General features: G+C 40.8%; 1 protein-coding gene across 3 annotated transcripts in view; it reads right to left on the minus strand.

The window, feature by feature from the left end:
• The window catches only part of LOC133158493 (Kv channel-interacting protein 2-like), a 55,428-nt gene that overhangs the window by 5,316 nt on the left and 23,189 nt on the right, over positions 1 to 26,923 (minus strand). Inside the window, exon 1 of one of the 3 annotated variants that reach the window (XM_061285738.1) lies at positions 26,589 to 26,759. The exons of 1 other annotated variant lie outside the window; for it this stretch is intronic. In XM_061285738.1, the coding sequence (XP_061141722.1) occupies positions 26,589 to 26,676 (88 nt within the window). In that variant the 5' untranslated portion in view covers positions 26,677 to 26,759. Of the gene's footprint in view, positions 1 to 11,972; positions 12,330 to 26,588; positions 26,760 to 26,923 lie in introns of those variants that run through there. One more of the 3 variants, XM_061285737.1, reaches the window with a different exon arrangement.

The raw sequence follows: 26,923 nt of genomic DNA on the forward strand, positions 1-26,923 counted from the left end.
TTTCTGTCTCTTTTCAACTAATTACTTTTTGTGCATAACGGTACTAAATTCTCGTGAGATCATGCTCCATCTGTTCAGCAAAAACAACAAACTCTCTCAGAGCCATCCTGATTCAAAACGAGGCATTCCACAGAGCACAATGAGTGTCTAAATTACACCAAGCAACACAGCTCTGCATTCATTACAATTTTCTATACAATTATATTTCACAGGTCATTGAGTCAGATTACATGACTCATTACATCTTTTTAATAGCACACGACTTGTGTGAGTGAATCATACATAGTGTGAAAATGTCACTGTGTCTCTGGGGACACTTGTGAGGACAATCAAAAATATTAAAAGTGTGATAAATTTGCTAAGAAAAAAACCTTCTCCTCTTTTCTCTAGATTTCTCACCTCCGGGAAAAGGCTGCGTGTTATAATACACTATGGCACAGATCAGTGTTTCGAGGAAAGCGAGGCATCTCTGAGGGATTAACCTGATTTTATTAAACGTATGCATACAAACACATGATCCCTTAGGACATGTGCATGTGTGTGTTCAATCAAAGAAGCAGGCTGGTGCTGTCATTTTTCTTGTACAACTGCTTCAAGACATTTAGCCAAGTGAGTCTCAAAGAAAATAACTAATTTGCTCCATTCATGTATTTTTCCGGGAAAAACACCATACCGGGATTTGCTTTCAGGCTCTGTTAATGATTTTCACTAAATTCTTGATAGAATGGAAAAGAAGTGGCATAATTTGAGGATCAAAACATGACATTATTGCTGTGTTTTTTTCTGCAATAGTCGTGCTAGCAGACTGCAGAGTGAATACAGTCCAAGGGAATAGCCAGGTCTACTCAAATTGGTTGTTTTAGCCGGCAAAATGTGGTCACCACTTTGTACCATAGTGTTACACACACATTTCTCCTGACTTGGCGCCATCACGCCTTCTTATTGTCATTAAAACAACCAGAAAAAGGCAACATTCAGTCAGCATCATGACACTTGATTGCGGTGATTGCTCATTTAGTGGAACATTTTCCCAGGTACACGAGAGGCCACCACAACTTCAAACTACTTCATAAAATAAAACCATCAGGTCTATTTATAGCCCGTGGCAAATTTTGAATCATTTTGAAGGAGCCTTTCGATTCATAAACCCCAGAGATCTGAATAATGTCGCAAGGCAAAGAGAATGCAGCGAGCATGTTGATACAGCGCAATGCTGAAGATTAAGACTGGATGAGTGGAACCAAACATTGACTGTATCGTAGACCAGACTCGCGATGGTGATAAAAGTAGCACAGAAAAGTCAAGTTGGACTAAAATCCAAATTTTCAAATGTGATTATTAAAAATAAAGTAGTTGAAGCTTTTTACCAAATGCTGTTTCAAACAAGCTTGACATACTGCTAAAATCATTTGTTAGCCATGACACCAACCAGAGGCTGAGCTGCAATGTTTTTGTTTACTGGATAATGGCTTTAGCACAACATGTTTTATGTGGCAACATAAAAATCTGATTATTATGTTTGACTAGCTGTCCACAACCCACTCAAAATGGTTCCACGACCCAACCGGTTGTCGATCCACCACGTTTATGTGCTTTTGGGTCAAACTGTGGGTAAATAAACCAAGGGGGAGCGCTTTTCCCATAACAGAGCTTTTTACTGGTATCGAGACACATCACACGTGTGAGTACACTTTCATCTGAAAACATTCTATTGAATTCTGGTTGAATTAATTTGCTCAGACAGCTACATGGTAGCCATTGTTACGGATCAATTGGTTCTCGATTCAGGCCGTGACCATTCTGGCCGCTCTGCTGCACTAATCTTTCACTTCATATTTGCAACCCATAACATCAAGATCGTAGTATTGAAGCTTTCAGTGAAGAAAACAACACTTGACATTCAATACTCACAATCTGCTACAAGAAATTCAAGTAAAGAGGTAAAACCTCCACGGTGACAATTGATGGAAGAGGTGGGATTGACTCTGACTCACCCACGAATCTTATCAGGACAAGCAACACAAAATGGTTAGAAGGACAATTTTCGCCAATCATTCTATAGATTTAGTGACATGTCCAATAGATTTAGTGACATGTCCATCCCTAGCTTTAATTACTTCTGCCCTTCAAAACTCTTAAATTACCTTTTAGAGTATACTAAAGGTATTTGAGCACCTATACATAAATCAATATAGAAGTGCCATGAAATCTTCATTCTTTGTCTTTTAAGAAAATGAGATGCCTCCATCCTGGTGGGAAGCTTGTACATAAAGAAAGGTCCCTAAGGATGTTCATGGAGGTGTTTGCTGTGAAACCACTCGTAAATAAAACAAAACCTTCTATGGGATGAACTACAACAGAGACTGAGAGCCACAGTGTCACTCAGGTCTTCCCAAGAGAGTAGAAGCTGTCACAGGTACAAGGGGAAGGAAAGGTTCATACTTTGAATTCTCACGTTCTGATCTAATGACGTGTCATCACGTGATGAGTATGCTCTCAAAAATGGTAAATAAAAATCAATATGATGTTCAAACTGCAAAGTGGCAGTTTTGTATACTCCTCCAGCAGTGATGCAGCGAGAGAACCAATATGATGAAGTTTTGTGCATACGCCAACACCCAATGAAGTGGCCTAAAGGTATGAAATATGCATTTTGTTTCCTGTCAAACTTTGTCACAAGCACCGTTTGTCATCATTGTAGCTCATGGCCGTGCACCCCTCCCTCACTTTGTTGGCTTACCATTCATCTTACCTGCCGTGGTAAGGTCGATAAGCCCCAAAAAGTGCATCAGTTTGAGAGAGCTGCACACCACCAGAAGGATTCCCACCGTCTGCAGCCCCTCCACCTCCCACTTGTCTCGGAAGAACAGATGCATCGTCCGCCTTCTCCCTCTCTCTGGTTTTGACAGGCAAAGAATCTCGCACGTCCACCACCCTCTCTCCCTTTGCTCCGTCTTCAACTCTTCGCTTCAGTCTCCCTCCATATGCCGATATTCCGCCATCCTGAGAGCACGCAGCCTCCGCCTGCTGGTTCTTCTTCACAGAGGCTGGATTGTTATTCCCTGCGTTCCCTCATCGGGAATGGTAAGCGTGAGGGAGCAGGGGCTGTCTACTTGCCGATCCGCCCCCGCCGCCGCCACTTCAGAGGCTGTCAAAGGTTGTTTAAGTTCCAGGTGAAGTTCGGACGATTCATTGTGGGCTTTTGCGTGAGAGTGTGCGTGTGTCTTGGCAGGTTGGCAGTGGCAGTTATTTGTTCTTCCCAGATGCTGACTCTCAAACGGTCTCCACTCTTTTGTCTGTCTTCCTCGCCTCACCTCTCAGACTCTCCTCCCGCTGCGTCCCTCCCCACCCTTAATTGGGCCAGTGATGGCATTGAGTGAGGGAACGATGGAGGTGGGGGAGGCATTGAGGAGCGGTACTACACAAACTAGTTTGGGAGGGGGACCCGGAAAGGAGCAGAGTAATGAATTGAGACGGGACGGGGCGGGCAGGAGCTCGAGGAGAAAATAACAGCAACAGAAAGGACAAGGGGCCAAATCGGAAAAACAAATGATAAATCTAATGCAGTGCGGGGAGGTAGGAAGGACAAAATTAGGAAAAGCAGCAGAGCGACTTCAGTCGGCAAAGTCAGCTACGGCGCACAAAGTCACAGATGTGGCCTTCGTCTCTCCCCAAGCGTAACATCAACACACATGCACTGGCAAATACACAGACAGGAGGTGCAATCTGTCTAAGCCTAGGTGTTGTATTTGGAATTTTGTCGGGATGCTACTGTCCCATCTGTCATCTTGACACATTTTATCACAGGACTTTCAAAGTTCATTTAAAAACTGTCATTCATGATGAAGAGCTTTGGACTGAATATTTAGATTTTTAAGTGTTAGATTGAGATAAATAAGAAAAAAAAAAGACACTTTTAAGGTTATCAGTTTAAATGTTCCTACAATTTTCAATTATGACTGGTTAGGTTTGTGTAGCAGCGTAACAATGTTCATATCATTGGCATTGGAAAGACCAGGATGTCTTCTACTGAACACTCCAAGACTTAATCAGGGAGCTTGAATCAGTCAAATACCCCCAAAAAATGTCTACTTAAGTGGACACAAATGAATAGCCTTGGTTTTGCAATTCCAACAAAGACAATTGCAATGGCACTATGTATTCTTCTGGGAACATTACTCCACTTTCAAAAAATGCCACTGAAATAGTTCCACTGCTAACAAATGCAATCTATCCATTTTCTGATTCTCTGGTGCTGGGTCACAGGGGCAGCAGTTTAAATAGTGATGTCAGGTCTTCCTACTCTCAGGCCACCTGTTCTACTTCCATTGATGGGACCCCGAGGCTTTACAGGTCAGCTGTGACACATAGTCCCTCCAGCATTTCTTATGTTTGCTGGACGGTTTCTGCCCAGTTGCCCAGAACACCATACCAGGATGACAACTGAAGAGTGTCTGAAATAGCTGCCACAGCCAATTCACTTGGCTTAATGTGGTGTTTTCCAAATCACTGTTCAGATGTATCATCACAAAAGAAAAAGGGGCATCAAATAAATCATTTCATCATAATTGTCTCAGGTAACTGGGGTGGAGGCTGGGTACATTCTGGACTAGTCATTAGTCAATTGCACAGCATATATATATATATATATATATATATATATATATATAATCTTCAATATAATTAACAGTCTACAATTGACTGGTTGTGGAATGAGGAAACACACAAGTATGGGAAGAACATGGAAACACCACACTCAAGTCTGAGATTCAAACCGCAAATGTCCAAATTTTGACATAAATGTAGACTTGAACCACTCATTCATTGTGTTGCCTTCAGCTGCGAATCAATTTTGACCAAAAATAGTTTGTTAAAAATATAATTCACTCTGAAAGAGAAATTCCTGTGCCTAAAAAGCTTCAGTTTGTCTTGGAGTCACTTGTGCATCCTATTCACAGTGTCTGATAGTAGGCGGGAAGAAATGAAGGGGAGTCAGTAATGGTAAAGAGGACACTGGGGGGGTTTGATTTGCTAGTGGCAGAATTATGCACGACAGATTTGAAATGACGTGAAGCTGCTTTGCCTCCCACTGCAAAAGCAACCTCGTGAGACTTATCAACCTTCAGTCAACCTTGCAAGCAGACTGCACTGCTACGATCTAAGTACGATTTGACGATTATCGTCGTAAAACAGGGCCAAGCATCATCGCCCACAGTTGTCAGTTACTGTTGTTTAAAAACAGTAATGCTGGCCTATTAACATTATTATTGCGCAACATGATGAGACAGGCGCCTACCTGTCTGAACTGTCATGAGCAAAGGGCAGTTGATTGATGAAACTCTGCATCACTTGACATATTTCGCATAGACCTACGGGCATATTTAATTAAACAGGCTGCTTAGCTTACCAGAAATCATAACATATTCAGGCCGGACACCTTCTGTAGTCGGAGGGTTCAATCAACAATGAAGGCTGCTTGTGTGTCTTCTTCTGTCTCACTCAGAAAGCCAGATAATATTTGTAATGTATTGAGACAAAAATGGAAGATCAATATATTCCAATGAACAAGTTTTTCAATATTATTTTTTCTTTCCACTGACTTTAGTTATGTTTGAAGGAAATGTGATTCCAAGAATATTGTGTGTTACCCATTCACACTTCATATTAGTGTAATTTATGTAGCGGCATATTTAAGCTCCATTGGTAGAAGTTGCAATATATGGAGTGAGAAAAAAAGAAACTTTGCGGCTCCTACTGTCATAATCAATAACGCCAGATGTGATGAAGATGTACGCTAAGTTTTTACATTTCTGATGTGACCATTCATTATGTTTACGTCATTCACACACACACAAAAAAAAAATTGTCATGCAGCTAGGAAATAGCAACGGGTACAAAAGCTCTTCCAAAGTTAAATTAAGATGAACTTTACGTGGACCTCAAAGGACGTTGTGAAAGTGTATGAAGTTCATACTGCAGGATCCTACTTTAGCCTGACCTGTTTTAAGATGTGGCGCAGCACATCTGCAAGCCACCCCAAGAGACATTCTGATCTGTTGTCATCTCAAGTGCGCACACACGCCAACGCATGCGTGCGCACACACATACGCACAACGATACAACGTTGGGTTAATACGTCGCGTTTGATTAGTCTCTTTGGGGCATAATTTGGCCTGAAGCCAGACACAGCACGTAATTGAAACACCTCCATATTTAGACGTCCACCTGAGCAATTATTCCCCTCAAAACGAATTAAAACGTCCAACAGAGTGTGTGTGCATGTGTGAGCGTGCAAAAGAGACAAGAGGAGGAGGTCATTGACAAATGATGCTAAAAATTGGCTGGTGTTTCCAATTAGATACACGCCATTGGAAGAGATCATTAGCTTTTGTGGGTATTTTTAATACAGTAGCACCATGCAGGATGGAATTCATTGATTGGGGGATTGATTGATTAATTGATTTTTCATCAGGAAGCCATTATTTATGTGTAAATATGTACAGCATAGGATATGCATGAAATATGGATGCGATGATGGAAGTACAATCTATGCCAATGGAGTTCACAGAGGTATTTGTCTCTGACAATAGATCACTAAACCACATCATTGAATAACAAAGACAAACCAGGGAGAAAGAACAAACATCACAATAAACATGGATTAAAAAAATACTGAAGAAACTGCTCGCTTGATAAACAATAAAAAAGCCTGGGACCCATTTAGAGTTGCAGCTAGTAAACTTTACTCTATTCAGGGTGGCCTTAGTTCTCCTTAATAAAATCAAAACATTCGCCAAAGTATATTTGTAATAAAATATCAATTGAACTTTGACTACATTCAAATTTCAAATCTGGCATGCAACAAAAGAAAATGTTTTCAAATTACTTAATAGGCCTTGCGGGGGATTTTTTCTGTTCTTTTGGTCAGCTTTTAAATCTCTATGTCCTGATAGGTACCTCTTACTGAAATTCATTAAAATGCCCCATGAGCTTAATTACCCCCCCCCCCCCCCCCACCCCCCTCCTGACCTATATGAAAGCAATGTAGACACACACCTGGAGAGGGCAGTGTAATGTAAGCCATTTAATAAACTACACTGTGCTTCTCGCCCCAAGCTATTCTTTTCTCTCTATGTGATCGTCCTTCATTTATATTCAAGTCAGGAGACCAGAGCAACAGTGGGAGGGTAATGAAATATCACAAGCCATTAACGGTTTCCAAGATAGACAAATGATAAGGTTCATATTTTCTATATGACGTGGCAAACAAAGCAGTATTAAAGTTTCCAGACTCTGATCATTAATTATTATATGAGAACCTTTTCAACAAATGTATTTTCAAGTGTTACCCACTGCATAATTATCTACTAAATATATTTCAATCAAATCAAAAGGACCAGCTTTCTTCCCATTTCACAAAGAGATAAATCGGCTGCAGATACAGGTTAAGAAAAAAGTCAAGTAGCTAACTCAATCTCAGCTTTTTTGCAACAGTTAGATGTTGAAACAAGAGGCAAAACAACCAATGTGAAGGTTTTATTCCACCAAATACAATTTGCTACAAATCTATTAACCAGCCGAAAGAAAGCGAAGAAAAACATTCAGTAAGGTCCACCCTCAGGCGACAATTACAGCGACAGAGAAATCGATGGCCTAATGACAACAACCTTTACCCCTTCCATTGTTTCTGCTGTAAAACACGGTGAAGAATAGCCACTGCCAGCACATAAATGTTTTATGCGGGTAAATCTCGCAGCAAGGCTCGTCAGTAGCGCGCTGAGCAAGCGGAGAATCGAACAGTGAGTAGAATAAAAAATAGAGGTGCAAGAAACATTTTTGATTTTTCTGGAATTGTTCACAGCATTTCCATCTCCCCCCATGAAGTACACATCTTTATCTGTGGATTTCGAAGAATTGTTTTGGATTTAAAAGAAAAAAAAATCTTTGGTTTGGGAACCTCCTGAGATATCTTTACCCACCCATATGACCGCAAGGAACAAATTCTAGTTTATTTGATAATAGTAAAACATTCTAAATACACAGATATCCACACACATTTTTGCATCATGTGTCTGACATCCCCATATCAGTAAGTGAATCATCATTATTCAACTGCTAATGACTCAATGCAAGTGTGTACCTGAGGGCTGTGTGCTGATCTCTCCTCGACTACTAACAGTATTTATAAATTGCCTTGTCAAATGCAGCCACTCGGGACCAAGTTGTTTTTCACAAAATAATTCGCACTCATTTGAGTTGAAGGGAAGTCACATGACGTGTTCTCTTCCGAATTGCTTTCTAACACGCCCTCCCGAAATGATTTGCCGTGGCTGTCAACCCGACAGAAACGAAATAATTCGAGATAACACTGCATGTGTCATGTTTCTCCACAAGGGATTGGAAAGTCCACGGGGGGCGTTTATGGGTAATAGTAAACCTTTTTCAAGGCCATCGCCATCAATTACTTGCAGAAGTTTAGTCGCCGCAGGGCTCGGCCTGTATCATTCGTACAGAAAAAACTAAATTCTATAATCATCACAATAAATAAACAGGTATTAAAGGTAGGCAAGTTCGCCAGGGATTTTGAGAATGCCCCACTGCAGCCTGTTTCAGCTACAATCCAGGTACTATCTTATCATTGAGGTTTCCTTGATATTATTATTTGAAAAGGACCTTATCAGTTACAGGTAACGGCAGCAGCTTCTGTCGATGTAATTTCTGTGGACAATGCAGAGAATCCCTACTGAATTTTACATGAAGGTCATCTTTGTGCACTGCTAAGCGAACACTCACACTCAATCTATTAAATCTCCCCTAACCTCAGTAGATAGTACTGCATTTCCCTTTAAACATGTAAGGAACCGCTTTCAGCAAGTGCCACAGCTGCTATGCAAATCTTTCACATTCAAAGAAATGCATTTGCACATTTCCATGCATATGCATTCATTTGTGGATATGCAACGTTATCATCTTCATGCAGACATTTCTCTGCCTTATGAAAAGAGCCAGTGAAGCTTCAGCTCTCGTGCGCTTGCCAAGTAGATAGATTTCACTCACAATTGTGTTTTCATCATCTAAGCGCATTGGCTTATAATCATTTCTTTGAGATCCTGATACCGTTTAAGAAATTCCTCAAACCTTGAGTAGTATTTGCACATCAGGCCATAAAGTCCAATACGTAAGTAGTCATGCAATGTGTCAGAGGAAACTAAGTAATATTGTAATTATGGTGACTTGGGGTTGCTGGAACATAATATAAAATACAACATTCATTTAATTTATGGGCACTGGCGGAGCTAGGGGGGGTCGGAGGGGGGCAGTGATGGTTGGACTCCTCAGGTGCCAAGCGATAGAGGGCGATAGAGAGACTATTGCACTGAATCTCTTCCATCGGAGCCTTCTGTTGATCAAGCCCTCATCTTCTGGCTGGCGAGGAGACGAGGACGCCCAGGACAACCTCATTCACACATGTGCACAACTTCTATAAGAAGGTTTGTCACAACCGACAGATTTGTGGTCCAAATCCCAATGGAAGCGATGGAAACAGTTCATTTCAACAACACAGTAGTACACAAAAACATACACACACACTCACACACTCTTTTGTATACGTTTGCTTTTGAAGGGCAATTACAATCTAAGTTGATGGACACATGAGTGTTTGTGCATTTGCCGTGCCAAGCAATTTACCTGCACTTATCTCTCTTCCTGTCTCATTCTTTCTCTCCTACTCTTTCTCTCGTCCTGTCTCTCTCTCCCACACACACACACACACACACAAGGTTGAAAATAACTTTTCAATATGGAAAAGTGATTTGCTCTGTCTGATTGTGTGCCACCAAATATCACTGGCACTTTCAGGTGCACACGTGGTGGTTTGGTGGGGACTACTGCTTGGTGGAGACAACTTTTTTAGGGTTATAATCTTACAGAATTTGGATTGGATTTAAAGGACCCAATAACATTGGTATTCTTCAATTTTAAAATTTAGAACTATTACAAATAATTGTCATTCAAAGTGTTTGCCAATTTTCCAGAGTAGTATGTGTTTATTATTTTTGTCAGATTTCTTTGTAGGATTGGGGATGCTTCAATGATGTTTTTTTATTTTTTATTTGATCCTTATTTTTTTAATAAAATCTATTTTGCTCCCTTCAGTTTACTTTTCTATATTAAATAGATTTAGTGTTAAGGTCTCGCAAGACAATCCCATCTTGAACTTCCAAATGGCTGTTTTTATTATAGTCTAATATATTCATAGAAATAAGACGTTGACCTTGAATTGCTCAAAGGTGAGTTTCTGAGAGCAAAAAAGCAACCCAGCAATTTAATTTTTCAAATTCTACAAGAGAATATGAAAGTAAATATCAAAAATGATGTTTATGTAGTTAAAGCTCAGAAAAAAATCCAGAATGTGGATGTTATTATTGAATAAAACACAGCTGTCTCTTTTGCTACCAAGTGACAAGTCAAAAACATTTGACTATACTTTACATTTAACTTTTTTCAGTGTCTATGCTGACTGCAGTTAAGTCAACTCATGTTAGAAAAGAGATAACAATATGGATCTGCAACTAGAGGCCACCCTTTCTCTATTACACAGAAAATACCACACAGAATATTAAATGACCTAATTCTAATCAAGGCAGCTAAGTTGACCTAATACATCACACAACTATTGAAAACAGACCAGAACTGAAATGACTTTTCACAAGAGGACAGCATATTGAATGTGGTGTGTGAGCGTTTAGAATGTTGCTTGTGAGCGAGCGCTAATAAAGTTATCTTCTCCATTCATGAGAAAACTCATTAGTTTGCGTATTCATCGGGGACTTGGTGAACATGAGGACATTTTTCTGAATGAATGGTCAAAATACGCGGAAGGAAAATGCTCATTATATAATGGTGGTGGTGCGTGTGTGTGTGTGTCTGTGTCTGTGTTGTTAAGTAAAAGAGAACAAGGACAGTTGGCACACCTTGACAATTGTCCTCATCCAACATTCAGGAGAATGACAACAGCCGGCAGGCTTTCTCAACAAGCTACACTGTATACATGTTTTAAAATGTAAAACACATTTTGATTTTAAAAAGATCTATTTGAGTCATATTTATGGCTTGAATTAACATAACTATATCGATAGAGAATAGGGGTGCTTCTCAGAATGTATGGTCCAGCCGGATATTGCGAACAGTGACCCACTTTGAGTCAATATTTTCATCCCTTTGCAATCAATGACGAGATTTTACTGCTTGAAATATTGCAGACATCCTGCAGAAATAAAGTAAACAACTTGACTCAGATTTTTGCTGTCGTGCTTTTCCAACTAGGGTTTTGGGTGACCTGGAACCTATCCCAGCTTACTTACGGCAAGGGGTAGAGTACATGCACTATACCTTTATTTGAATTCTTCTTTTGTTAGACTAAAGCCCATTAAATACCTGTTTGATGAACTAAGAATCTCAGAAACCGCTGACGTGACCAATGAGTATTCCAATCAGAATTCAAGACGGGAGACCGACTGGATAATTTCTTCAATTTTCTTTTTCTGTAGGTTGAACCACCATGTTTCCAAATGCTTGTGCCCATATAGTGTTGGAGCTCTTTTTTTTTTAGCTCAATCGAACTATTGTTTCTCTGGTAGTGGTCCCACCGAAAGCGAATGGGCTGACAAGAGCGCCTTCAAACAGCACTCAGGCCCACTCTGTTCATAGTGTTATCGATTAAAGGGTAAGAGCACGCACCCCCGTGCCGGAGGGAGGCCTCGCACGAGGCTCACGTTACAGGGCAGATAGGTGGAGATGGAGAGAAAGGATGGCGCACGTCCCACGGTTGCGCTGGTAACCCAAACCCTCAGACGAGAATGGCAACCCGCCCGGGGACCACAGAGACAGAATGCTGCAATTGAAAGCTCATGTGCACATTCACCTCACAAACTACAAGTGTTTTAATAAAGCTTAAAAAAAGGTGTTACCTTCCCCGCCGACAGGCTCAAACATCCCAAACTGCTCCAGAACTTTGATGAAGAGACCCATGACCACCAACACAGCGATCACTTCCAAGCCATCCAGAGTCAACATCTTGGTGGAGCGCCGTGGCTCATCGCACAGCTGCAGCGACGCACCGGGCCCACTTCGGCCAGAAACTCAACACCTGCCTGACGACGCCCACAAGACGGCGAGTCCTCTTAGAACTTTCTCACCTTAACTTTCTGCAAAACAACTCACAGTCCTTGTTTTTGCATCGCTATAGTATTCAAACGACAAGTCGGCACTAACTGGTTGCGAATGAAAAGTTGAAGTTCCTTTTGGTCTTGCTGACTGACGTTGGGATGCAGGAATGAGCTGCACTGATAGTTCCTTTGGCAGCACTCGTCAGAAAGCCCGTGATGCGAGAGGGGGGGGGGGTCGAGGGGTTGAGCGAGAGGCGGTGGGTAAGAAGAAGTGGAGAGGATGAGATGGATAGAAAGTGAGCACAGGTCTGAGCACCAACATACTGGATATAGTTTGTGGATACAGATTGAGATTTAGGCAAATAGGCATTCACTAATTTATGTTTACTTTTTCTATGAAACTGATTCTCTAAAACTCACGCATTTACTTTTTTAGGGAATTGCCCTAAGATTCTATTACAGTCTTAAAGACCTTTCGAAAGAGGAAAGTTGTAAATCAACAAGGAAGTATGTTTGAGAGGCTTTGGATGGTTCTCAACTATTATTATGGGCAATTGTAAACCTTTTGAGATGATTCCGAAGTATATCCCAGAAGTGTAATTTGAGCTCATTCACAATGTCCCTGCCTTTGATGCACTTCAATGTGCAATTCTCTCTCGTGGATTTAGCAACAGCAGCAGAGATTTGGAACAATCGATAGCACCGGAGGAAGTGAAGCAATCTTTGCACAAGGCAGACTATTGGAGATCTTTTCAAAGCCATGAGGACATCTTTTATTTATATTTTTTGATTTTGGATTTTATCATGCAAAGACGTTATAGCAGCATCCGTCAAGAGCCGAATATCAAAAAAGTACAAGATTTATTTATTACCTCTCCCATCACCTCCTCTGTGATGTCACACAAGACCTCCCACATGTCCAGCGGGACCTCAGCTCGTCTCATGAGGATTTATCTCAGACAGCATCATAATGATGCATTCCACAGGTGTTTTGCTTCTTGTGATGCCACCATATAACGGTCGCAATACCGAGGGGAAGAGGGGAAATACGATGATAACCATAGAACCACAACTTTATAAATTCAAGTGTTATTTTCATTGCCACTTGCAATTTTTGACTGTGAAAGAACGAGGTGGGACTTAACAAAATGAACTGCAGGTCAAAAAAATTTCCACAGCACCAGCTGGACAGAGGTGAGAAATCCAGCGGGATGGAAAAAGCTGCCTGCGGCTACTAAGAATACATTTATTTTCCTTTTCACTTTTATGCCCCATTTCTGTCTTTCTTCTCATTACTTTGCCCTTCAACAAGTAGTTCCTTCTGACCTTCCATATACCGCTCCCAAATTGCCATCTCTTCAATAAATGAGTGGGCAAAAAATGTTTTTTTTTTCTTTTTTTTAATGTCCAGCTCAGGTTGCACATTGTTTCTCCCTCTATGTCTATTGTGAGTGCCTGGTTCAATACGTCGGTGTTTACATCAGTGAGGCGTGCAATTTGAGATCGGCTTCTATGCAGCCAGGTTGCATTAGTGCCACAAGAGTAAATAGAAATTGTGTTTGTTTGCCTTCGTGCCATGTGCAAGAGCAGCAACGTCACTTAGGATTAGTTTTCCTGTCACCTTGTGTGCATGTGTGTTCATGTGTCTGCGTGTGTGACATTAGGGTCACTTGCATTGTCCTCTGTGCCGCTGCCGCTGACAGACATATCTGTAATGAGGCGTGCTGCTCAATAGTCTACTTGAAATGGAGCAACCACACTGTCAACAAAGACGGGAAAAAAGTATGTGCGAGGAAGCACAGTGTGGCGGATTGGAACGCAGATTTCTAAATACTGCACTGTGGTTTGTAATGCATTAATGAGAATTGATCATAAAGCGAGCCACCGAATTGCGGCCATTAATGCAAGCAGTATGGTGCATGACAAACAGAAATACAAAATTTTGAGATCGTCTGAACACCTCCACCAGTTAATAAACTTTTTATGACGACAAGTTTGGAATGGTTTAAATTTAACTGATTTCAGGATCCAACATTTGACTTAAGGTCTCAAATGACTCAGTATTTAGAACCGAAGCATATTTAATCTAACGTGTACATTGTGGTGGTGAAGATCAAACGACACGACATATCTCCTTGCACTTCTCATTATTTGGTTCTCTTTATATGCCAATGAGATGATGTGTCTACTGGGATCTGAATGCAGCAAAATGTATTTACTCCTGAGATAACACTCAAGCCTTAGTCACCACGTCTAATGTCTCTTGATGCTGATGAGTCATTGGCGGGCTCGCATGAACGTACAGAATTTCCTTCAAATCAATGAGCCAGATGTCTGGCCAAACACGTCCTCCGCTTCCTTTTCAGCGTTGCTGTCACGCTGAGAGTCCAGTCACGCAGACAATCAATACAGATGTATAATGGAGCACGTTGGAGAAAATGCGGAGCAGAAAAACAAAGGCAGTCACTTCCAAAACGATACATCAAGTAAATAGAGCACTGCTAGGGACATCTGGTGGGCAAAAAGCTTTACTCTCCTGTCTAAATGCACAGCCAAGGCGTGCACCCAGAAGCGTAGAGGACAAACAATATGAGGCGACTGTGAGTACTATTATAATGTTTGTCTATAAATGTTGCTCCGCCATTTTTGTTCAAATATCCATAAATTGAATACAGCCACATAATGTAGATTCTATTTCTTACTATATCAATCAATACATTGATTATGAGTATCTTTACCACAAAATAACTAGTCCAATAGTTTGAATGACACTGTATATCACAGGTGTCAAACGCAAGGCCCTGGGGCCAGATACGGCCCGCCACATCATTTTATGTGGCCCGCAAAGACAAATTGTGCATTAAATTCATTACTAGAATTGCAAATTGTCTTCACTTTTAATATCTTTTTTTTTGAAATATTTGACCAGTTTTTACTCGTCTGATTTGAAAACGAGTTATTTGTCAGTTTGTTTTGTAGCTTTTACTGTATATAATATGAGGTGCTCATACATTTATTTTAATTGACAGTCATAATGGCCCTCCGAAAGAAGCTATGACTACAATGCGGCCCGTGAAAAAAATGAGTTTGACACCCCTGCTGTATATCATTAAGCATAGTGACCAGCGCCCGCACCCTTACACACAACTCGGGAGAAAAAAAAACCCACACTGGTTGTGGATAAGACAGACAACCCCTGACAAAGAAGCTAGAGGCAGTGTCCGTACGCAAGTTTTGAAATAAACAATGTTTTATTCATACCCTGATTCAGACAAGGATTTTTTTTGACATTCTGGAGTGTGAGCCAGCAGGTGCCGCATTGGTGGGAGACAAGAAAGAGAATGGTAAATGAGGTCGAAAAGAAGAACCACAGGGTAAAGCGTAATTATAGAGAGGAAAGAGAATTACAAAATAACACGGGTGGGAGGGCTGCTCACAGGGGAGTGGGAATACACTTCAGAAATTCATCATCTCTCAACGTTGCTGCACTCTGGCTCATCCACAACTAAAGTGCAACCCCGACCCGAATCCACTAGAGGTCAGCATCCGTGCACAGTTCTAAGCGTTCCTTGAGGTGATGATAATACAAAGCTTGAGCGGGTGACATTCAAAAGTTCTTGACAACTCCACTAAAGGGATGAAGGTGTGGATCAGATTTTTGGCTTGGTGCCAAGTGAGTGGCATCATTTTATCATGGGCACGTTCTCATCCGTGAGAATAATTCAAAGTAGGTCCTGGCACATTGCCTGGTGCCCCCACATTTGGCCACATGAGGGAACAACTCTAGAGTTAAGAGATCAGTGAACTACCCCAACAAAGAAAAAGCACTAATCTGTGATGTACCTATCAAATTTTGGTATTTTCTAAACTTAAAAATAAGAGGAGAAAGATTGAATTAAATTTGTTGGAGGTGCATTCAGAAACTCACATCTGAGACATCTGATTAGCGACTCGTCAACATGAAGCTTTAAAGATCATTGTGGAATAGTCTGAAAAACCTCTAATATCCAGTTAATCTTAAATTAATTTTATTAAAATTTCAACAACATATTCAAACTGACATTCAGGTGGCTATTACAGTATAACCAGTTATACAAAACGTCACAGACAATAAAAAGAAGTATCAAAGGTGAGAACAGTTTCAATTATGAAAATGATGCCTATGTCTCTTTTAAACTTTGTTTATACACGTTTTGATTCATTTGAGTGAGAATTTTATTAAACCATGAAATTACATTCAATTTTACGAGGTGTTTTATAGAGCGGTTAACTTATTTTCCCACTTGTATCACTGTTGAATTATGAAGAATATTAAAAAATGCAATACATGAGTCAACTTGCTTCGCTTGCCAATATTTGTATCTTACTTTAAAAACACACCTGAATATTTAGTAAATGGTTGATCAAGCAAGGCTGATTCTAAGAGAAATTCATTCACCACTGTTTCCATAGTGAAACGGTGATAAACAAATTAGAGGTACATCAGCAGTTTCTGACCTATAAGATTCCACCTGAGGTCCAACAAATCCAGCAATGAACAAAATAAAAAAAATCACAAATAAAGAAAATAGTCTCAAGTGACCTTTTCCAGAAAGGTCTCATTTCCCAATTGTGCATACAGTACATGCATGCGAGCACAGTAATTGAGCTCACACCTGCTCTTCTCTGCATTTGACCTTCTGTGTTGAGAAACTAAACTGCACACTGCTGATTCAGCGACTTAAGAAAAAGCCCAAAATGATCCATCAAACTCACAAGGATAAGCCCAACGTGCATGTGCTGCTCACTTAAGACACTCAAACAATGACATTTACCGTCCGTTAATGCCGACTTTGCTCTATGGCTGTTGTTCCATCAAGCAGAAACAATAAATCAAACATGGTTTACGAATACTGTTTTTTAATCCTAACAACTACTAGCTGTGTTAAGAATGGGATTGGAAAGAGAGGGGAAAAAAACTGCCACAGCAGAAGGCAAATAGGGCGGAGAGAGAAGCTGTCGTCATGGACACACACACACACACACACAAATTGGTCCAATCGACAGGGACATGCTCATTCAATTCATCTCTTCCATTGTCCAGGTAAAAGTATCGATCTGGCAAACACGTGACACCACACACAAAAACACAATTTGCTGTACACACAACGTGCCGTTTGTCTGATTTAGTAGACTTGGAAACATGACAGGCCTCATTACATTGGTTGTGGCAGACATTAGTATTCTAAGGACATACACTCAAACACAGAAGTTTATTCGTATTTCTATTTACACTGCGTCGTGGCATGTAAGATTCTTTCTATTAAAGTTGTCCAACAACTTTCAACAACAACATAACAATTGTAATAAGATACATTCATAAAAATAATGAACTAATAAAAATAAATGAAATCTGCAGTAGATAAAAAATGATGTGTGCAGCTTGCTCTCAAAGGGAGGCCAGGAGCACAGGCCATGACGTTTCACACAGTGTGGAGTGGGCATCCATATCTATAAATAGCCCTAAGAGGAATCAGATTTGGAAAACCGGAGGGGGGAACTGATGAGATCGCACAGAGGAGCCATATGTTGATTTGTGCATGTGAGTGTGCATGTGCATAGTACACACACACACACACACACACATTGACAAGACACGGGGATGCGTGGAAATGGAGCCGGCGCGAGAATGCAGACAGACAAGCAGACAGAAGTGGCGGGTGGCAGCAGACCAGGGAGGCGGAAAACAGTGCAACCGAGACGGAAGGTGCGAAGTGATTGACGTGAAGGTCGGCGACAAAAACGGGAAAGTGGAGCAGCCGCGCAAGAATGAAAATATAAACATACTGTAAAGTATGCACATGCTGCATGGACAAAATCTGATCATGGATTAAAATATATTCGTATGTCTCAAGTCCTTTTTATTTTTGGGCTAATCTGCCCTTTGAATAGTTTTTTAAATCTGAAGAAAGAGAATGAGAAAACATTCTCCTCGTGAGATGGTTTAGTATCAACACAAAGGCTGAAACGTCACCTGCTTTGTGCGATGAACCCTGATGTACTTCCACAATAAACACACATTCACTCATGAACATGATTGACAGGCGTCAGAGTGAAGCCGGGCAAAGAGACGACACACGAGTGCCACTTGAGAAAATGACAAGCTTACTGTAATGGAGAGAAGAGTGACTGCGCGCAATCTTGTCAATCAACACCAGAGATGACATCCCTCTGTTTATTTTGTTATCTGCTTGATTATTTACGCATGGTGGCAAATGACAACAGTTAATTCCACCAGGCATCCTCAGCTATACTCCAATGAAACATTGAGCTGCTGTTTACACCAACGCACACACATTTGAGATCAGTGTTCTGCATATACTCTCGGATAGATATTGCAACATTATCTGTGCAATGAACCAAAAATATAATTTTTCTCTTCCAGGATCAATTTAACAATAATGCAAACTACTTCCAAGCATCTGGCGAGGTATTATTATTATACAAAATATGTATATGAAGTCTTAATTTTGTTTACGCTGTACAGGATTGACAGGGGCTGCGGGAACTGGACCCACGAGTGTCGTTTCATTTAATGTTATGAATATAATGTAAAAGGTTAACTTGGCTTAATTTATTCCCAGGCAGCCACTGCTCATCTCCATCTATCAGCTTCTTGCTCTAGAGTTGTATTTATTGCCACAGCCAGAGGTTAACCGAACTTTCTCAAGGTCATTAGTAAAAAAGTGTTTCCTCCTCACGCTCGGATGGCTGAGTAGAGTTGACAAGCGGCATCCCTTTTGGGGAGAAAAGGACTTTTAGTGGCTCGGACTATCAAGCTCCCTGGTGCATTGGCATGATGTGCATCGTCACCTCCTTTGTTGGCCATTCAGTGCTGTCAATAACATACAGTGTGCGTGACAGAGCATGGTGTAAATGTTGAATCAGAAAAGATACATACATACGCTATTACTAGGCCAACGCTGTTACAAAATATAGAGCGTTTACTTTAATTATAAACCTTCATCCAATTGTTACTTTAACAAACGTGAACCAGCAACACACACAAACAGACTATATGACACGTGAACATTATATGTGTATATGTGTTAAGAAAGCCAGGGGCCTTTTAAAAGCTAAAGTTAGCTTTCATTTATCCACTGGTGGCTGCTCACTATAGTTAGCAGGAAATTTATATAGCTGCAGTGGCGACTTGTCAACGCGGGACAGGAAATACACTTCCATCGGGTCAGTTAGTTAGCCTTTAATGATGCCAACCGGGGCTCGCTGATTAGAAAATGAATTATTTATCCAAATATGATTCAAAATGACCCCCTGAGGAATTGAGAAATGTCCCAAAATCACTCAGGGACTACGTCTTTAGTGATCCTCTTAGTACTAGCATGTGTGTGTGAATGTGTGTCATCAATCTCAAAGGGCAGATGAAAACTAACAGAGTGAAATAAAACCACTGCTAACGTGCTAAACTTGCCCACCTATCATTGCAATTTGTCTCTTTTTTCCTCCCAAGCGTTGCACTTCCAGTGTGTTATGTGTTAAAAGTAGATGTCAGTATAGTACAACATCGCTAATGTAATGGCCTAACATTATGGCTCAGTCATCACTATGTCAACAACCTCTTAAAAAATTATGCGTGTGTGTGTGTGTGCGCGCGCGCTGGTTTTTTTCTGCTGACGACGGACAGGATGACAGAGCGAATGAAAGCGGTTGTCGCCGTCGCAGTGATTGTTTTGTTGCTGCGTCAGTAGTTGGACGACTGCAGTGGAATATCTCAGTCAGTGCGTTCCTAGCAGGTCCTCATCCTTTTATCTCGCAGTTGAATCCTAATTGGATAGAAGACTCCTTTCTACTCTTGGAGACACAAAATCGTATTACAGGCCTCTCAGTGATTCATAGCACTTGGGCATGTCGAAGTAAAAAGATGGTCTGGCTTTTTTCCCTTTTAATGTATGCTTTAAACTAAGATTGAGTTTATGCTGTCAAATATTTGCAATCTTCCTCTGTCCATGGTGCTGAAACCTTGTTGGACTGAGATGTCTTTTGTCCTTCTGTCACCTTCAACGATGTAAGTCTGATTTCATTTTTTTTTATTCATTAATTTTTGATGTCGCTTATCCTGTTGAGGGTCACGTGGAGTTGGATCCTCTCTTTCAGCTGACTGAGCAAAAGATGGACTCTCAAGTGGAGTGGAGTGCTTGCTAGTCAATCGCACAGCACAGAGACAATTGCACGCACGCGTACAGCAAAAAAAAAAAAAAATCTATTTTTTTTTCAGTCACACTGTGCTGGTGTAGTTGGATTTTGAGACTTTTTAGACAGTTTGTCTAAAATAAAAGAAAAGGGTGAAGTTCATTCTAATTTATGCCGATTACGGCTTTCGTTACTTTGACAAATTTAGCGGGGAAAGGATGTTTCCAATGAAGCGTGATCAACTCTCCAACTTTGTCACTTATTTCTATTTAGCCATTTATCTCACCACTATTATCCAGTTCAGCCTCCTCAGCAAAATGAACTGAGTTAAAAAAAACTAAAGCGGGGTCTCCTAATCCTCGTTTATCCACAAGACTAGTCACATAAGGTATGTATGCCAAGATCTCACTCATCCATCCAATTAGTCAAGCTACCTTCTATTTCATGCACTTTCTGACTTGTGATGAACACAACAGAACAGAGCAGTTTGTTCACAGCGTCAATTCAACACATCCTGCACAAATGCTCTCTCATTATCACGCTATTTTTCTCCTCGCGTTTGTCTGTTCTTTTCTCCTCCAGTCACAGCCCCCCTATCCCCAAATTCAAGGTGCTACTAATAGCAGGCTATTTTTAGACACTTGGAAGGTGCGTGTGTGTATACACATGATGGATGGAAGGGGAGGTTTTCACACCTGCCTGGTAAAGGGGAGAAGGGGTGATGAAAGGTTGGGTGGCAGGTGAGAGGGAGTTGCACACCAGGAGAGGTTGTGGTAAGGGCAGGAAATAAGCCCACACGGGAGATGTTGTGCTTGAAGGTGTTTGTCCTCAAAATCCCCTTTCGTCCATTAAACTGAACAAACAAAAGCAGCTGTATATTATTTTTGAAGAGAGATCCGCGTGTGGACAGGTTCAAATACCCAGGAATATCATTCACATACATTGCAGTGAACCACTGATGTGTTTCAAATTGGCAGCACGTGAAAAACAAAAGCTTACTCTACTGCCTTAAATAGTGATCGTCAAGTTTTCTGCACAGGGTTTGACATTGAACTCCTCCAAAGAGTTTATTTATAACACTCTTTTTATGGGTCGTGTGAAAGTGAAAGTCAGGAGGTGTCAACAAGAAACACACGTTAGTAATGAGCACCAGAGACGACTTGAGAATCTTCACGGCTGCCGTCTAAATATGACTGTCCCCGAAAATGAGGCGGCGCTACTTTTGACAATGTGGCTTTGTTTTAGTTTGCTTGGCTGTTTTATTTTCTCTCATGTAGAGGAGTTATAAATATCATGTGAAAGGTTGGAAATATTAAACTGTAAAAATATAGAGGTCATTTACTGATTTCTACTTGAAAATTTATAAAATTGAAAATGCCAGCTAGTTAGTTTGTTTGATGGTGTTGTGTTGCAGGCTGGCACGAATTAACTGGATCTTAATTCATTTTTATGGGGAATTTTGATTTGCTTGGTCAACTTAATACTTTTTTAAGTTAATACTCTTTAATAATGTTAATACTTTTTCTATGCTTAGGGTAATACTTGTCAAAACAGTGGTGGATCCAGAATAAGGTTTTATCTCATCATCCAAATGCTGTCAAATGGCAAAACACAGCTTGGCATTAAAATGGCAATCGCAAATGATGCGGAACGATATCAACTTAAGGCTTTTGAGTTTCTTCCCGCTGTGGCGCATATCCAGCAAAATATGACACAAAAATCCGACAATTTCCAGCAGAGCTTCTCCTTGACAGGCATGGTAAATAACACGGGCGGCCGACTAAGTCACCCTGAATTTAACGAACATTTCCTTTTCACAACGTGAGTGCCATTACCACACGCTGCGAGATGAGTCCTCGCGCACTGAAAACGCACTGCCGGCACTCGTCTGCATCCGCCGATGTTTTATTAATCAACATTAAAGTTCATTCGTGAACTTGTCAAGAAGTGACAGACAGGTGTGTGATACTATCTGTCAGGTAGAGAGGGAGAGAGGGATTGAGTGCGGTGGGGCTCAACACGATGAGCGTCTCAAAGTGCTTGAAGGCCAGTGGACCATTTTCCATTTGAACTAGATTTTGTTCATTGGTAATTGCATCACATCGCCAAGATTCCTCAGCAAAATACAGGATGCCAAGGACTGAGGTGCAGCATGTTTTATTTAGTTTGGCTACAACAAAGTGTTTTTCTGATGTGCTGTTTGAAAGCATGAGAAAATGTGAGTATTTAATCTGGTCTCTGCTGCAATATAAAAAAGGTGAAATGGGTTATTAATTTGAGGAAAAATTCGTGTGGGCTCTGGAGGGAAGATTACAAGCGGGTTTCATTATGGGAAAACCACTCAGCAAGTAACAAATGCTCTACTCCAGTAAAGAAGATGAGTTTCTTCATGATCATACCGCATTCTGTGAAGTGAAAATGAAGGGCAAAAGAAAACAAAAAGACGGAATAAAATATGAAAGGTGTAGTTTATAACTCTCAGGAAGCGATAGGACGTCAGATTAAAATTACACGTTCTTTGTTTCTCCATCCCCCAAAGTAATTACTTTGCGGTAATGAGCCGCATGCGATGGCGATCATTACGCCGCGGCCCACCGCGTACATTCATCACCGAACATGAAATATTGATTTAAAGCTATTTGTTAGCAGCTCAAACAACGTGCGTGAAAAGTCATTGGGGAGTCAAGTCGTCGTGGCTACAGAGAAGTCTGTGTAGTCATTGTTTTGTAATAAACAAACACCGAATTGCGTTATTTCCCCGGTCAGCCCTCGGCGAGGTTAATTTTCCACTTAGTTACTTCTGTAAATGGAAGAGTTGCCTGATACTGTACAATGTTTATTGATCCATAGGATCGTGACCTTTTCCGATACACGTGCGACATTGCCGCGAGTCGAAGGGAGACATCATCAAATTAAATGAGACAAATGTCTCCGGTAAGCTTCAGAATGTGAAGATGGTCAGGGAGAACTAATGGCGCTTTGCTCCCATTTCAACTTGTTGTTGGAAACTGTTGCAAGCTTGGGGGACAGATAGAAGCAGCAGACAAGAGCTTGACTGCTCATGTCAGATAAGAAAGCAGCTAAAGGACAAACCAGGGTGACTCGGACACGTCCTATACAACATCTAAGTCAGGCTTCAAGTGGATACAACAGCTACACAATGCGCTCAGCTTGACATATAGAAACAACCTGCATGAGCTCGAGCTAATGCATTATAATTGCATGGAACAAATGAATTCAGCTTTTCCCTCTATTACAAAAAATCAACAGACACAGCTTAGGGCCATAGAATGAAAACACACACGCGCACAAACACACTGAGCTTGCTTCTTCTACCGAGGCTAAGAAGACTAATTAGTGGGCAAAGTTGGGGCAAGAAGGTGGCACACATAAGCAAACTCACACATGCACACACACACACATTATAAGCAATGTTCAGGTATTAGTAGTAAGGAAAGATGTGATCATAGTTAAAATAGAAGTATAGGAACCAATTATAAACACAAACGCTTCATCGGTGGCCCAACGTGATGCAAGGAGTACAACATCCGAGATGAAGCGACATTACGGGCAAAGTATTTAACATTTATAGCTTGCATAAGGTTATGATGCTCATTCGGAGCAAATTAAATTCCGCCTCCCCCTGGCGTTAGCGAAATGACACGTCCCCCAGGGCATTGGCACAGCCCAAAAAGGCCACAAGAGTGTGACTGGGAAGTGTGAATGGCCTTGATGAAATCCCTTAAGCAGCACAGCCATTATACAGTGCAACCCTTATTGGCTGCCGCAGCACCGGCTCGCTTGTTCTCTTTACAGACATGCAGAAGCTGGTCGTCATGGTAACCTCCGGTCTTGGTAAACTTATGGATGCACGTGCATGCACGCGCACAGGAGCACAATGTGTGTTTTGAAATAAATACTTCATAGATGGCACGCAGAGGAGGAGCTTTGGGTGTGTGATCGATTGCTTCATAAAGTAGTTTTGAAGCCAAATATCAAGGCTGCCATTTAACTTGATAGCAAGCAATATACAGTATTAATATTAAATTGCTAATATTTTACAGTATTTTGTTCTTGCAATAAAGACAGTTATTCAATTACCAAATCGTTTGATATTCAGTTTTCAAAAAAAGGCACATGTACTAACCTGCTTCAAGGATAAAATGGATTTTTTTTTTTTTATCATGCGCAAATACTGTATGGTGTTGTGCTGCAGCAGCAAGATGATGAATGTAGTGAGTCGTAAACAACAGCAGTGATGATGTCACATTGCAAACAGGGAAAATATAAGCTCCTCGCACATTTAGTATGATTCACTCGTGTTTTTAATCTGGTTATGAGCAATGCAGATCTATGGATTTCGGAAAAAATCAAAAGCTGTTTAGTCAAATTAGTGATTGATAAATCAATACTTAATTAGTTTAAAAAAAAATGTTTTAAGGAATGAGAGAGTAAGTGTCAGGACTATTTAAACTTGTTATCAAGCTCTATGTTAACATCTTCCGATCAAAGCCAACAAGAGTTATTATCCTGTGGAGTGGGATGTTTTCAAGTTGATTTTTTTCCCTCTGCAATCTGTTCTTAAAACGGTCAGAAAAGTTAAACCTGTTCAATATTTTCATTCACAAATCATTACCTGTGAGTACTGAGCACAACAGTTAATTAGGAACAACAGAAGTAATTATCAGTATAATGTGTGAGTCCCTTGTGTAACCCTCACCCTCCTTTCAAAAAGTTAAAAACGTATGTACACTGCTTAAGACTGATGATTCAAGTATTAGACTCAGTTCACCATTCCAAAGATTTTTCTTACACCATTAAAAATGTTTTTAGTACACAATGTAGAGCACAAAATGTTTTTGCTGACAAGTCAAACTCTGGCAGAGCTAGGATTTTTCTCTGTCAGGGGTTGGCAAAATATTTCTTTTTTTTTATTTTTATTGATTCTTCAATAAACGCTGATAATTCATTTAGTGTTACCTACAGGGAATAGTTTTCTGTCAGGGGTCAACAAAATGTATTTTTTCTTCTTTTTTATTAATTCTTCAACAAACGCTGGAATTTAGTGTTACCTACGGGGGACGGATGGAAATGTGGGAATAAAAATCCCAAAGTCAATTATCTGGCCTGGCACCTGAAGGGGCCAATCTTATGTCAGAGAGGCAGTGCTTTTGTGGCCAGTAAAAACAAATTAAGAGATACTCGTTCTCTTTGTGCACAAAATCCATATTGAACTGTGGCCCCAAAAACAGGTACCTGCACTATCACACCTACATATATTACTGTATATAAAGTACACATGTGAGAAGCCAGGCCACTAGGATGCAGATTGCCACTGGTGAACGTGGACGACATGTGCGTGCGTGCATGATGTGCAGTCGATATATCAACAAACTTTGTACAACTAATGCAAGAGGTGAGATTAGCAGCAGGACGTAGGCGTCAAAGGAGAGATCGTGAGCTGGTGAAGTCATGATGAAAATGTGTGTGTGCATGTGTGCGATATCCTAACAGCATCATGCTTGCACATACTAATTGCTTTGACAATAAAAAAATACATTTTAAGGGTGTGGGGACGACTTCATGATCTAACTAATGTGTAGAAAGTGAGTTAAAGAAAAGTTTAGATTTTTAATCTAACAAAAACTAAACACGTTATAAAAATAAGATAATCATAAATTAATCTATAACTAGAACACAAAACATAAAAAACGTATTTAAATTTAACATGTATTAATGTAGTCGACGTGATTTTGAAAAAGTAATTAAATCTTATTAAAGCGTGAGCAGGGGGGATATGAGTTTGAATTACTTCTGTCACTCAAAGTATGCTATATATTAAATGGACAGGTTTGAGTATAAACTACAATTTAACTGTAATATGTAATAATATAGATAGATCATGTGAGGTTAATTCAATCATAACAACAATAAAGCAAGCACAACCACTGTACAGACACCCGTAAAAGTCAAGAGTACTGCATTTGCTCTCATACACTAGTGTCACACACACACACACACACACACACTCTGGCGCTTCGAACTGTGTCACACTCCCACACAAAAGAAAGCGTAACTGTCACTGTGGACCAAAAGGAGCAATGCCATAATGCTCACAATCACAGCCAGACCACTAAACCGACTCCAACTCCTCCAGCTTGCCAGACGCAGAGTGCAGCAATGAAACCTTTTGGCTGTCCGGGTGTGAATGTTTGCGGGCTGCCTTACCTTGGGTGAGCGTTCCCATGAGGAAGCGGTAGAGGTATCGAGCCACCTTGGTCAGCTGCCTTTTGCAGCGTTTCCTGCACTGGCTCATCTTGATGCAGCTTTTCTGGAGCTGATGTTAGCAGCACTCGGGATGGCTCGTGCGCCTGGGAGAGCAGGAGCCCAAGGTAGCAGGGGAGGAACTCACTCTGGGTATGTGTGTGTAGGTAAGAGTGTATGTGTGTGTGAAAGTCTCACTGCCAATGCCTTTCTTCTCCTCCTCCTCTTTCTCCCCCCTCCTCCCTGTCTGTCTCCATCCTCCCCTCCACCTGTAGGGTGCTGGCTGTCAATCACAAACA

This window comes from Syngnathus typhle, linkage group LG8 (assembly GCF_033458585.1).
Source record: "Syngnathus typhle isolate RoL2023-S1 ecotype Sweden linkage group LG8, RoL_Styp_1.0, whole genome shotgun sequence".
NCBI lineage: Eukaryota > Metazoa > Chordata > Actinopteri > Syngnathiformes > Syngnathidae > Syngnathus > Syngnathus typhle.